Source organism: Serinus canaria, chromosome 6, assembly GCF_022539315.1.
Source record: "Serinus canaria isolate serCan28SL12 chromosome 6, serCan2020, whole genome shotgun sequence".
In the NCBI taxonomy this organism is placed as follows: Eukaryota; Metazoa; Chordata; class Aves; order Passeriformes; family Fringillidae; genus Serinus; species Serinus canaria.
Window position 1 is genome coordinate 10,322,778 of NC_066320.1, and position 15,095 is coordinate 10,337,872.

At 38.0% G+C, this 15,095-nt stretch overlaps 1 protein-coding gene across 3 annotated transcripts in view; it reads right to left on the reverse strand.

Moving 5' to 3' along the window:
* Positions 1–1,117: 1,117 nt before the first annotated feature.
* Positions 1,118–15,095, reverse strand: part of SH2D4B (SH2 domain containing 4B) — a 55,672-nt gene continuing 41,694 nt past the window's right edge. For all 3 annotated transcript variants that reach the window (XM_009087514.3, XM_009087513.3, XM_050976466.1), the window contains 2 exons: positions 3,849–4,069; positions 1,118–1,210 (listed from right to left, as the gene is read on the reverse strand). In XM_009087514.3, the coding sequence (XP_009085762.1) occupies positions 1,118–1,210; positions 3,849–4,069 (314 nt within the window). The remainder of the gene's footprint in view (positions 1,211–3,848; positions 4,070–15,095) is intronic.

The following is a 15,095-nucleotide window of genomic DNA, read 5'->3' on the forward strand; positions in this document are numbered from 1 at the left end:
TGTTTGAGGAGAAAGGGTTCAGGAGACAGAGGTCTCACCTGGATTTTGAACAGAGGACTCAGAGACTGCCCAAAGCAGTAGCTTATAGAAATATGCTCAGTGTGCCTTTCCTATGTGTACTGTGATGAGGTTTTATTATTTTTCTAGTCCAAGCACTAAGCAACTGCCCCACAGGTCTAGGCTTCTGTTCAATTTTCATGGGGTTTATATTTATAGTAAATGGATCAGGAACACACTGTGTGCATCTTGATTTTACACAAAAAATAGCATGATGGTAATGTAATTAACTGTACCTTTTCTATGTATAAATGTACCAGCCCAGCCCTCTCTCATAACTCAGAAAAGGAAAATACCCAGTCCCATAGCAAAGTAGAGCTAGCAATATCCACTGTGTCTCTTACACATCTAAAAGTGGAAAGCATGACAAGGCCAGTGAGAGAATTGCAGCAAATGAAACAGTTTCCTTTAGAACAGACTGACCCCTTACTGTACAGGAGTAAAGCTCCTTCCAAGCTTCATGAAAATGTAAATAAAGTGTGTTTGACCTTTGTCTCTGCTGTGGGGAACTTAGTAGGCCTGAATTCAAAAGCATAATGGCAACTTTCAAGCTACACCTAATTACATATGCAATCACAAACTTCACAGGGATGTTTGAAGGCTGCTTCTCTTGTCATCAAAGTGCACCACTGGCTAATGAAATTGTCAACAGAAACTGTCAAACCTTGCTCTGGAACACAGAATCTGTTCACCAACACTGATACTTCATACAGTACTCTGTGAATGGCTCCTGCCCATGCTTCTTGCAGTATAAAACATGAGAAAATTAGGACAGGAACTTAGCATTCCATGCAATTGGCTACAACCCCTTGAAAAAATTTTTGAAGTAGTCCTCTTTTGCAATTTGCTGGTAATTTCTCACCTTTCAAGTGCTAGCAGTATGGATAATGATGATGATAATTCAGATGCAAACCAGAAATGTTTTAGGCCTCCTAATGAGGATACTTTTTGGCCACAAGACCAGTGGCTTTGAAAGTGAGTTAACTACTTCTGTTGTTTACTTTTGTAACTATCTATTACTACAGCTATCCAGAATGCATTCCTGTTGGTCCTGGATCAGTTATTCAAATAAAGGGCTGTAGTCTGGAGGATTCTTCTGCTGTCCACATGGCTCCAGGAGTAGCTCCCCACCTGAGGACGTGATGATTTCTTCCTGGAATGATAAAACCAATTAAAATACCAAAGATCTAAACTGCACCTACCTTCTAAGAATAGCAATAAAGGCTATCGCTCCTCTGTAACTGGCAAGCAACTATGAATAAACACTTGATTAAATAATTACAAAAAGCAAAAGGATCTTATAGGTTAATCATTTTCTTCATGCTTTGTTTGTCTTCTTTATGCTGGTAGCAACTTATGCTACTATCAAGCCGTGAAATCAGCGCACACAAGAGACTCCAATTTGTACTACTTATAAGTTGCTGCACTACTTAGGAAGTCGTCTACAGATGCTTATAGAGGGTGTTCTCATGGGTTAATTGAACAGACAGATGCCAGTCTTACCATGCTGCTACCCCAAGCAGACTGAGCAGGGGCTCAATGTTGAGTGCTCACACAGAACAGTAACAGCTTTCTGGCTGATGACAGCAAGGTGAAAGACATTGCCCTTGCTTGGAAAAGGCAGTCTATACTCACAGCACCTATGCACAGAAGATGCACACTCACACCATAATCTGTAAAGTTTGTTCTTCCAGCTAATGGTTACCACCCCCTTGTGCCTGCCAGCTGAGTTGCTCAAGTGACCTCTTGGTTTTTTAATCAAAATGAAACAAAGTGAAGTCACTCAGTATAAGCAAGTAAAAAATTAGTTACTTCATTCCTCCTCAGGGCCTTAAAAAAAAGTCCATGCAACCTTTGGGGTGGTAAAGTATACTCTTGCTAAAAATAGCCATGAGGAAAACAGCACCTTTTCTAAAAAATATAGCAATAGCTGCAAGGGAAATGTGCCCACAGCACAACCCATCACATAGAGATTGCTTCGGGTTACCAGGAGGCTTTGGGACAATTGACAGTGTACTTCACCAGAGAGGGCAGGCAGAAAAGCCTCTAAGAAAACCAAATGACAGACAGGATAAAATGCCTCCTGAGGTGATTGCCAAAGGTACTCGTTTTAATACAGCCATAAGCTATACAGGGAAAATAGAACTGTGTGCTGGCATTAAAGCTGAACTGGTTTCCCTCATAGGCTTACTGCTGGGGCAGCTATTAACTCTTATCATGGGACACCTAAGTAAGTTTTTCCCTTTTTTAAATGGCAGGAACTAAAAGCCATTCTGCTTCTGACAAGTGCTCTACTCCTGTCTGTAAATAGATGTGCTCCTAATACAGTGATTGCCTAACATGAGCTGTGATGAAAATATAGGAACATAGCTGAAGCACAGATGGTGGGAATTGGCTGTCACCATCACTAGGAGCAGAGGGGAAGCTACTTGAGCCAGAGGTTCCACATCCAACACCTGATAATCTGCATCTGCTTTTTTTCCCTGGCAAAACCCTGGCTACATGCTTTCCAGGTGCACTGGGGCTGGCTGGCTGGGGTGGACCTTCACAGCTGCCTGTGCTCCATTGTGACATCATGTTTTAATTTGTGGCTAAAAAAGTGTTGGTAACACACTACAGTTTTGGCTATTGCTGATCACTGCTTGCACAGCACAAGGGCCCTGCTAGCAGGGTAGGCTGGGAATAAGGGAGAACGTCGAGGGGACGCAGCCCAGTTGGTTAACCCAAACTGGACAAAAGGTCATTCTGTACAAGAAGGTTGTCAGGGATTTGACCTTCCCAGGTGGCCACTGAAAAAGGTTTATTTAAATTAGGAGAGGACATATATTTTAGTCAAATGTGACACCTACCATCTCCCCACATGGAAATATAATTTGTGGACATTTAATGTCATAGTGATCTCTGAGAGAACACTAAGGCAACACTAAACAGATACAGCAAAACAACTGAGATAAAAGCAAGATTTAAAAGACAGGCAATTTAGAAGAAAAATAACCTGAGACTGAATAGTTAAAAAATTAAAAGCTGTGAAGAAAAGGAGGATCAAAAAAATTATAGAATTACTCTGAGACAAGAGTGAGAAGAATATAAAATAGGATGGAGAACTAGAAAAGAAAGGATGCAGACGAACTATAAGGGTGTCTAAGAAAAAAAACAGAATTAAAACTTATGAAGATAGGGAGATGCCAGATGAAAACAATTTATGCTTTCAGAAACAGTGCTACTATTTAGTTACAGTCTGGCAACAAGAAACAGAACCTAGAGGCAAAGTAATTCAAACCCATCTAAAGTCGAATAGCAAATTCCTCTTGCAAGATTGTTTTGGGTAATAAGAAGCGACCCTTGATACACCCCTAAAAGAGAGCCCCTCCATGTTCCCTTCTTTGGTGCAGGGTCACACTCTGCTTTTGCACATTACAGCCCTCACATCAAAGGCAGAAAAATGCTGAAATTTTATTGAAAGACCTTTCTATGGTATTTCAAATCCAATTTTCCACAGCAAAAAGACTCAGAAAACGTTACATCTGTCAGCCCTTATTAGGCTATTTGTAGCCAAGGAGAGTACACACTGTATAAAGGGACACAAGTACATACTGGAGCATTTGAAAGAAGGGGAAAAGCCTTGTGATTCAGTGCAACAGAAGTATGAATGTTACAGCTGGGCTTATTGTACAATATTCTTTCCCACTATGGTCATTCCTATTTTCCAGTGTGGTTTCAAGCTACATGGCTCCTCATTAAATTATTAATCCATTCCACTCAGCTATTGATCTCCACCTAGCAAGTGTTACCTTGTGAAAATCAATCAGGTCTGTGAGCGTTGGGTGTCGGTTTGGATCTACCCCCAGGAAGCTGTAGAAATCCCCAGAAGCATCCACCAGGAAGTGCTTGAAGCCGTTTTGCTGGCGGTAGGACAAGGCATAGCCCCAGATTTTCTCACTGACTCGCACCAGGAACGCGCCTTCAGATTTATTCATCAACAGCTCCTCTGCTTCCTGACGGCTGATAATGCCTGGCAAGAAAAAACCCCATGGTTATGCAGGTAACAGGTCTGCCAGAGGCAATCAAATGCAGCAAACACTGAACAGAAGTGAAATCACAATGCTGTACCTTCTAAAGACTGGAATGTTTCTAGGAGAAGTCTAGGAGGAGATGGAGACAATGTTTATGCTGTTTGCTTCTGAAGGATAGCTGTAAAGGTTTTGATGGAGTCTGGTGAGATCTGTTTTTAATTTGATAATTAAGACTTGCTTTTTCCCATCCTTACTTCTCTTTCAAAGTTTGAATAAATGCAACTGGCCTATCAAACCAGCAAATTCTGGACAAGCTGTCATTTAAGCAGACTTGCACAGCTAGGCATTGCAGCTTGAATTTGCAATGCATTGCAGATATTTGCAATTGTATTGCAGTTCTGCAGACTCTGATGTGCTATAACTGGATTATATGTCCTACAGAAGGAATCAGGAGAAAAAGCATTTCTCTGCTTTTGTACATCCACACACATATACATGCATAGATGCATATAGGTAAATTGGAAGGAAAGGTTTAATGGGAGTAGAGTTTCAAAACCTTTCCCATTTTGTTCATTTGTGTTGGAAAAATCTTCATCTCTCTTGTTCCTTCTGATTCTGGGGCACAACACTGAAGTTGCTGGTACTTCTGCTTGCATAGAGATTATAACAGGTAAAACCTATTCTGATCCCAACCTACAACAAAGGTGTGATCAGAAATACACCTGGAACTGAACCAGGTCTTACCATCTACCCAGAGAGCCTGGTTCCAGTCTGTCTGGTTGGCCTAGAGGAGAGTCAGCTCATGTCTCAATTATCTGTGAAACCCAGATGCTCACTCTCATCAGGAGCAGATGTTGAATTAGGCCATTCTGAATGTGAACATGGCGCATAGGTCAGTAAATAACGTATGTACATGTTCCAAAGTTACTCTCTGTGGGGATAACTTTCTCCAAACAATGCATGTCATATTTAATGGAACTGCTTGTCATTGTAGAATCTTACACATGTCCTGGAGAAAGTTCCATGGAGTCCAAGATCTGAAAAGCCACATTGTTTTAATGTAATAACCAACACACTTCAGGGATTATCTGTTTGCACAGAGAAGGGTTTACCTTTGGAAAGGTAAGTTTGGAATGCTCTAATTAAGTCCTTAAGGAAAATTATGCATCTGGGAGACATAGGAAGGGACTGAGGAGGTTTGGGTACTAAAAGCAAGCATTGTGTGATATTAGGAAAGGTAGAAAAACATCTTCTTTCAATTTTTTGTCTACTTTGAGAATACAAGTTTCTCTTACAGTTTTACTTGGTGCAGAGATGAAAGGCTCAATCTCAATGGGGTTCAGAGGTCCCCTTGGGAATACCCTCAGTACTAAGAAATGTGCACATATATAGTCTGCTGAATGACACCCATTTCTCTTTTATGAAGGATATTGCATCATCTCTGCACCAGACATGAAAAACAGGCAGCGCAAACATAAGCATTTGTTTAGAAACAGCAAGTAACTGCTCAAAAGTGTCAATTGATGCACTTCTCAAAATTCAGAATACTTTTATTGGAGGTATTCCAAGATGAATTATTAAAATTTTTTGAACTCTGTTCAAATGAAAAAACATTACCTTTATGAATCCATATGATACAGCAAATTATGGGAAGCTGCACCACCACATCCCAAAGTCAGGTACCCAAGAATTACACAAAAACTCATTGTGAAATCACAGTATCTGTTAACCCAGTCTTCTCTCAAACTGGCCTAATTTAAATTTGCATGAAATGTTCTATTAGTGATTATGATGGCTACTTCCTTGACAAATCTCTGGTGGAAATAAATGTAGATGAGCCACATTACCAATCTCAGAGAATTTAATGACAGGAAAGGATAAACAGTGCCATCACCAGCAAATACTACATTAATTACCATAAATCGGTATTTTTACTGTAGTTCTAGATTGAAGGCATGTTGATAACTTTTGAGATAGGAAGTGGTGGTTGTTATAACTACCTCTTCTCCAAACAGTGCCAGAACTGTTATGCAGCCCTGACAAGGAATGAGGTAGACTAGACAATTCAGCCTCAATGAATATAGAGGATCTGTAAAACAAAGAGAGTTGTAAAAAAAGAGTGGTTGTATTATACAGTGAACACTATTAGGATATTTCTAGAGTTTCAATCACTATCAGGCATGTAATATGAAATTCATTTAGCACTAATTAGTTTAATGGCAAACAATCTGTTCAACTGCTCCTAACTCCCACTAGTGTGGGAGATTTAAAACACTGGAGACTTCCACACAATGCCATCTTCTTTGCCAGACCTTAGTTGTGTTCTGGACACTTCATATCATTGAGTAGGTGAGAAATGCTACGTTGCTCACAGCCAAGTTCTTTTTTTGTTTTAGTTCTCTTTTCTGCTAAAGATCTTGTAATAAATTATCAGCCAGTCACTCTCTTCCCTTTTACTCACCTGATTCTGTTAATAGCTCACAAGAAACTATCTCTCTGCACCATCTCCTCTCTCTCCTTGCCTCCCAGTTATTTTATTTTTCTCCAGTTCAATTCTTCAGAGGGTGGTTATTACAGCAATGAAAGTTTCTCTCTACCCTTTAAAAAACATTAACTTGTTCTCAAGACAACTGGAAAAAGAGTGGCACTGTTCACTCCTGAGATGATTGTAGAAAGATAGAAAACATCTGTGAAACCCCTACATTTAAAATTGTTTTAAGAAAAATCAAGAAACTTTGGTTTCCCCAGTCTCCAGTAAGAGGTATAGAATCACAAATGCTCTTATCTTTGCTAGTTATGATGCTTTGAAAACTAATTTCCCCTCACTCTCATTTTTGCTTATCTCTTGAAAAGATAAAAAAGGGGAAAGCCCAGTCCAGCTTTTAATGCTTATAGATATTAACAGCTTGGATTCTTAGCAGAGAGAATAACATTTTCTAAGACAGTTATTTCAAATCATAGAACATTCATCATCAACTGACATGTTCCTAACTAACAGCTTCATCTTTAAAATACAGGACAAGTTTTAGATGATGATAGGCAAGTCTTAACATTTTTGTTGTAATTATGTTCTGTTTACTGCCACCAATCTTTCAAACAGGAAAAAGAACATCCTAACATTTAGGGTATATTAAGCTCATGTGAAAAGTGATGAGTTCATTATTAATTTAATGAGCCCAGCTAAGAAATCCTAATGCTGTCTTCCAAGTTGACAGGAGCCTCAGCAGCAGAAAGTGCTATTCTGCAATATTCTGCAATGACACCTCAGCTTCCCACTCCACCTTCAGCGTTATCCTACAAACATCATTGAGTGAAACTCAAGATGAAGTACATATATATTTGTTATAAGAATGCCACACCAAGCATGGATCCAAGGCTGATAAATTTTGCCAACAAGATAGACTATGTTATAGAAGTCTAGAATTTTTTTTCATTATTTTACAGATAAAATAACAACACGTCCTTTGTTGTGACCTACCAAGACTCTAAAGTATCCCATGTAATAGTCATGTCTATATAAAAAGATAATTCACCCTTTAATGGTCAATAAATTTTTAATACACATATGCATGCATATATATAAAATACATATTATATATAATACATGTATATTATAATATATGTGTCTATGCCAAGAGGCCAGCTAAGGTTAGAGGGACAGCAGGTACAAACACAGCCCAGAAGCTTTCATTTACCATTCTGCAATAGAAGTTATTTGTTGAGCTGATATTTTCTCTTTTCGTATTTTTTCCATTAGCTTGATCTCAAACACTCCAGTGCATGAGGTCTTACTCAGAAAAAGTGTTACAAATACTGGCAGGAATAAATGAGAACAATGTAATGAAAGAATTCATGGCAAAAGTGCCTTCATGACCATTATGAAAAGCATTCTATCTTGTGCAAAATTGATTTAATGAACAATTATGAATATGCACAAGTAATAAATGCAGAAGAAAGAGACCATTCTGTTAATACAACTTAAGACATCTAACCAAGGTGATGTAGGCCACTAATCAGGATCCAAAACAGAGAAGCCAATACCAGCATCTCGTTTGTTTTCAATAGGATTAGATCAAAGCCCAAATGAGTACAAATATGCCTGGCAATCATTATATGAATGAATCACATGCTAAAGGTCATAAAAACACATTACACTGAGAGCAAGTGTAAACAGTAAATAAATAAGTAAACACAAGGAATTATGAGGAATTAGCAGATAACACCTGAATAATGTAAAGCACTATATTTGTTCAATCATACAGGCAGATCTAATCAGGACTTCAAAAGATAGCAATAAAATGGCCATAAGAGGGAAGGAGCAGTTTGATAAGCATCAGCCAAACCCTTCCACTTTTTTGAACTAAAAAAATGAGGTACGCAGACATACTACTCTAAATATAGCCTTTAGAATTAAAAAAAATTTCACAATGGCAAAACAGCAAATTTTCCAAAAATTTCCAAATCAGCTTCTCTTCAAGACTTAATTTGAAAACCAAAAGTTGGATTACACCTCTCAATGAAAGAAAGAAAAAAGCTGAAGTAAATTTGAGGAGAGAAAAACCCCAACACTATAGAGGCTTCAAAATAACTTTGTTAAGAACAGATTTTAGGGTCTAGGGCATTTTGAATCAAAAGTTGTGGTTTGGTGAGAGGAAATACATCATAGGTTTTTCTCCTTATTTCATTACGATTTTAAAAAATCCTGCAAGTTGGAAGTAAAGATCAAAACTGCCTGAGGCCAAAATCTGAATGAAGGCAATCAGTTTTGAAAGACATAATCAGACAAATAAACAGAAATTTAGAAGGGATTGATCCAAGTGCAGCCAGTGTGGTTTCAGAGGAGCTGACAGGCTGTGTCACATGGCAGCATTAACATACACCACTGCCAGGAGGAGCAAGAACAGCTTCTGAGAACACTCTGTGAACCTCATGGAGGGGGGCAGAGCTTCCAGAGCCCACCCAAGATGAAGATGCTCATGAGAAGCCAATACAAGGTAAGATGAAAACTGAAACTGGGAACTAAAACTTAGAATAGATCTGACCTTTTTGAGGTCCCACAATAAGGTGAGATAGTAATGGCTTGGGGCAAACACTCAAATGACACTAGCAACCATCTCTGGTCTGGGAGAAGATGAAAAACCCAGCTCCTTCAGACACTCAGAAAGAGCAAAAGCATAAAAGCAGGGAAGGTGAAGTAATGGCTTCCCTGCAGTGGAAGAACTAGAGCAGCTATGGTTTATACTCTCAAGGAAAGGCATCACTCAAAGCAACTTTCCTCAGGTTGACTTTTCCAATTCTCTCCCTCAGGTGCAAGTCTATACGTGGACTCTGAAACTGACTGAATATAGTTCTGGTTGTTCATTGGGAAGGTCACAACTAATCTACAGCAGGGTGATGTCTAGACTGAATACTTTATGTCATCCTTGAGAGTGCCAATGTCACACAAAATTTAAAGAACTCTGTTATCAGTACGGTGGTTTATAGACTGTGCTGCAACTGAAATAGTCAAAAAAATAACAAAAGGTCCAAAGTACCACATATAATAGTCAAGTCTATATAAAAAGATCATTCTGCCTTTAATGATAAATATATATAAATAGAAGTCATATATTGTCATTTCTGTGGTGTTTTCACCAAGAGTAGCATGCACAACTAAATACATGGACAAATATTTGCAGCAATAGCATCTTACAGTGTACTGCTATTAAAGAGGTTTCACCCTCTCCTTCCTTTTAGTCACAATGCTTTTTTGAATAATGCCACAAGAAGAGATCAATAGTATTGTGTGAGAAAAGCTAGAGCCGAGAGGTAACAATAGCTCTGCCTCTGCTATTTCAGAATAGAAGCAATAAAGGCCAGAAAGCAAAGCAAAGGAGTAAATCAAAGACATCTGGTAATAGAAACAAAGCTGTTGAAGCTATTCACCATCTGCTGTTAAGGCAGAACAAACCCACATGGGACTAGATCTTCAAAAGAGTTCTTTTTCCATTTAGACATTGAAATAAATGGCCAAGCTTAGTAAGAAAACCAACAAATAACAAAACAACAAAAATTCAATAAAAAAACCAAACAAAAAGCCAGCACAATGACTGAAAGGTTTGTTGAGGTTTGAGGGGGGAATTGAGTTTTTTTGTTGTTTTGTTTGTTTGTTTTCCAAACTCTGGCTTGAAGTGTCATGGCAAGAACCCAAGAGCCAAGGGGTCCTGAATTCCTAGGTAATGCTTTTGTTATTTACAGCTACTAAGAATGCAGCTATTTCATGCTGTGCTGCAGGCTGGTAATCTGAGTCCTAGTAACTAGTAATATTTATGCATACTGATAATAAAGAAAATATATGCAATTGGTCACAAAAAGCAAAACATAAATACGTGTAAATAAAACCTTCCTGTCTCCATAGAACTGCACTGGGAAGCAAAGCTGGGTTGTATTTAGAAATCAACAGGTAAGACACACATTTGAAATATACTCACAAAAGAGTTCTATCAGGACTCAGGGGCCAGTATGAGGCCAGTCTTCTCTGAGCTACATAGGCAAAGCAAAGTGAGACTCTCTAGGGAGCCTGTGGAGAAAGTTCTCTGCCCCACATTCACCTCCTCTTCTGCACAATTTCAGGAGTTGAGCATGCAGTAACATACCTCAGATAGAGATAAATCTGTGCTGGGGAAAGGTGAACAGGAGCCCATTAGCCATTCTTCACCATTCCTCTCCTTTGTAACCATCCCGGCACATTTCTGGTGTATGCAGAATTGGGAAGCAACACCTCAGCGAGATTCAGGTAATTCTCCAGTGTGCCTTGCTCACTATAAGAACTATGCCCTGGGCTATGCACAGACACATATAGCAAACCAAGGCCCAGAGGAATAATGTATTTCTAATGGCAAGAGATCCCTTTAGGCAAGGATGAAGCCCCTTGATAATCCATCATGTCCTGAATGAGCTTTCCTTGAAGACTTGACGCATATCTTGAATCTTTACACAGGAGAAATTCAAGAAAAAGTATCACAATAAAAATATGTATGACTAGTTTTGTTTGGGTGGAGTTTTTAAAGGGTTTTTTTTTATAGTGTTTTTTGATGGGTTGGTTTAGGGTTTTTTCTAATGTTGATTCAGCTCCCTGCTTTGTCAGGATACAACAGTTCTTAGAATAAAGCAAACTCAGTCCTCAGAAGATTTCTTAATTCCCTAAGGATAAGATTCTCTAAAGCAATTAAAAACCTACTGAAATTCTGAAAGGAATGGATGCCTTACTCCCCTGGGAATCTTAAAAAATCCCATCTAAATGAATAATGCAGTAATAAAGGGTATTTTTCTTCAGGTTTACAGACGATCAGGTGTGTTACATCTATTGTTGCCAGTGCAGCTCACAGTTAATTCCCTATGCACTCTGCAGAAAATATACCTCTTAATTGTCTCCTTCAGAATTCATTCTACATCCAGCTATCAAATACTGTAAAAACCCTTTATACCAACTGTCAAAACATTTACACCTTATTCACTAGCAAGCAGTGCAGCATATAAAAGACAGGTGTTGGCATTACTTGTCTGAATATACCAGTGTATAATAGCGCTGTAAATTTTTCTGGTAATGTCTCCTCAAAGCCTCGTGTTGGTTTCTTTTCTTCCTTCTTTTCAGAACAGCCTATAGAATGCATTAGCTAGAAGAAAAACAATTTAACCTCTCTCTTCTCTTTTTACTTTATTGTCATGTATCAGAAGAAAAAATATAGCACAAAATACTTTTAACCTTTTATCTCATATATCTATATCTATATCTATCTATCTATATATATATTACTTTTTTTGCTTTAGATATAGGCCCTTCTGACCTGAAATCCCTGCATTAAATCTCTGCTGCTACTCTTTAATTTTTGTGAGTTTTCTCTTCTTGTCTAAATAGCTTCTTAAAAGAAGCTTATGCTAAACGATGGAACAGTTAACCATTCAATTTTCAGTGGCTTCTTAAACTAAAATCCTCTGTGTAATTTACTATGTATGATCAGAAAATTGTCAGAAATTATGGGTCAAGAATATTTAATTTTGTACTGTTTTCACTGTTGGAACACTGTCATGTTTCAAAGTCAGAAGCCTCAATGTTCTAGTGAACTCAATGGAAGATCAACAACAGGAAGGTTGGGGTTTTGGTTTTGCTTTTGTTGGTTGGGTTTTTATACCAGTAAATACTTCCAGGCCCATATAAATGTTCTTCACTCTGTTATAGATACCTGACATTTCCTGCAAGTAGCATGGAAAATAAATATATGCATGAGGATGTCTTCCAACTTGAGAAAATATCAGTACAGTAATCCAAGGTGGGAATTTTGTTACAAATATTATTCTCGTAAAATGCATTCACCTCCTTACAATACAGATGAGATTAAATTTTTATTTCTATTATGTACAAAAAAGCTATAGCAAGCTATACAGACCATCAACAAACTTCTGTGATGGGTGCATGATGTGACACATGCAGTAGATATTAAGACCTTGCTGTATCTACTGAAACACTGAAATTTGCTTAATCAGTAAAGCCAACAAATATCTAACTAAAACCTGACAGGGCTAGAAATTGTACAGGGGAGTAATAAACAGAGAGCAAACAGATTGATTTATGCTCTGATCCTGGCCTGGCAAACTGAAACACCTCTGTCCTGGTACAATAGTCACTGATACTGTGTTTTGTGTGCAAATTGAAGAGTGGGACACTTTTTTAAGAGGTTAGTGGGCAGTATTCATCATCCTTTCTCCAGGCAGACAGAATGTTTCATTTATTCAGTCTTGGTCTTGGAAGCAAGAAACAGGAAATTCTAGTTTGTGGTCATCTTTTGAAAGCATTTCACTTGTTTACATTACTCACCTTGTTACTGCTCATCTAAATTCTCTAAGTTTACTGAATTTGAAAATGGGAGAGAAAAACCTTCTAGTTTGCAAATTAGATCTAAATCAAGGAAAAAGATGAGAAAATTGATATGTGCAAGAAGAGGGAAGAAGAAAAGCTCTCCTGGAACCTATTTATGTTTTCGTAACTCTAGCCATCATTAGGCTCTTGTTTCTCCTAAATACTTCTAAGGGAAACACAGACATGAACAAAGATGAAAGACTGAGTTTTTACCAAACCAATTGCACAAAACAAAACAAAGCCCAGAGTGAGATTCTTGTTTACTTTGAATTTCCGCAAAAAGGAAATAAAGAAGAAAAGTAGAAAGTAGAAAAACTAAAGTAGAAGAATTAGTCTTTTAGTAGAACCTTCCTGGCTTTGTACAACTCATTCCAAGATGACGTTGCCAGGTGACTCTCATTGCCAGGGGGAGCACATGGACCAAAGGCAAGAGCAGTGCATGGAACAGCACTGCTGCTAAGTAGCCTTGGCTGGCATGACCTTCCTGCAGACATCTCAGAGCCCAGCACCGGCTGATGGGCAGTTGCAGTAGGGGGCATGGGGGCGCAGTTCTGAACACACAGAGAATAAGAAAAGCTTGTGAAGCTGGGGGTAATTCCTTCTGGAAACAAAGGCTCCTTTAAAAAATAATTTAAAGAAATATGTAAAAGCAGAAATTATTTGCAATTCAAAATCAGCAGTCACTGAAGACTTCACCCGCTGAAGGCACCATGATGAGAACTTGGTGCCAGTTCCCTGACTTGCTGTGCAAGCTGCATTTGGAACTCAACTCACTGCTCACTCAATGTGTGGAGATGTTACCATTTCCCATTCCCTGCAAGTGGAAGACAAGGGTGGAAAAACTGCAAGTGTTAAAACTACTGTCAGTCTCAGGGATTGTTTTGGAAAAAAACCTGTCTCCTTAGATTTTTATTTACTTGCGGCATCTTCCTTCTCTCGAGGCTTTATGCACATTTAACCACCAGAATTTTCTTTTAAAAACAGTGTCAGAAGAAATACTTGTACTTGCAAATCTATAGGTCTTTAATCTCAACAAGAAAGAAAAGTCAAGCACAAAACTTCGACTGTGCAGTCTTTCAAAATAGCTACATATTCTACTATCTTTGAAATAAGCATTACTGACTGAAGTGTGGAATACTTTACAGGACATGTAAATCCATAGTCATTATTTTAAAAATTAAGTGCTAATGGATATGCATATATACTTACTTATTTTAGCACCAGGTTCTGCTTCTGCACTACACATTTATTATATTGATGTTTCTTAAGTAAGATACTTCTTTTTGTCTTCAAATAATTTTCACATAAGAAAAATACTATATATTAACACCAAATATATATTTTTTCATTAATAGTCTTTCAGTGTTGATACATAAATTAGTTTTGATGCTTCTGAATTGTGAATACTTGATTGCTTAGGCACACAGACATTTAGGTTTGCAATGCAGACTGGCTCCTTTGTGTAACCTGTTTTAAAACCATGGCCACATTAACGGATATATGGAAGAGACAATAAATAATGAGCATTCATTTAAAAAGGCTGCTGTGGGCTAGGAACAAATGAACTCTATCCCAACCAAAAGCAAGACATTATCCAACCATATGCATGCTCTATCATGAATATACCACTTGTAGAGAAAAATGGGATTTAATTCCGTGCCCATGGATTTCATAATATCTACACTGTGGTTGATATTATCCTGAATAAATTATACAATAAATCAGCATAAGCTCTGGAAAAACAGCTTGGGCCTGATTACACTTCGCCTTGTATACTGTGCAGCCATTTATTCTCAGGCAGGTTTTGACCCATTATGCCCATTTTTCTGTCATGTAATTAAGTACATAAAATAAAGAAAAATTAAAAAATCAGGCCCATGTCCACACAGACTGGACTAAGATGATCAGCTGCCAAAAAGCTTTCTAATAATAATAGCAATAAATTACTTAGAATTGTAACATGCTCTGATTTTCTATCAAAATTACCAAGACAGCAACATTAAGCCCTAGAGTAGTTCCCTGTGCCATTATTGTCATAGCTGTAAATAGCTAGGAAAGAGAGTAACTGTATTTACTAAATGCAGAAAAGGAATTAATAGCTTAGGTAATAGGAAGCTACTGGCAAATTT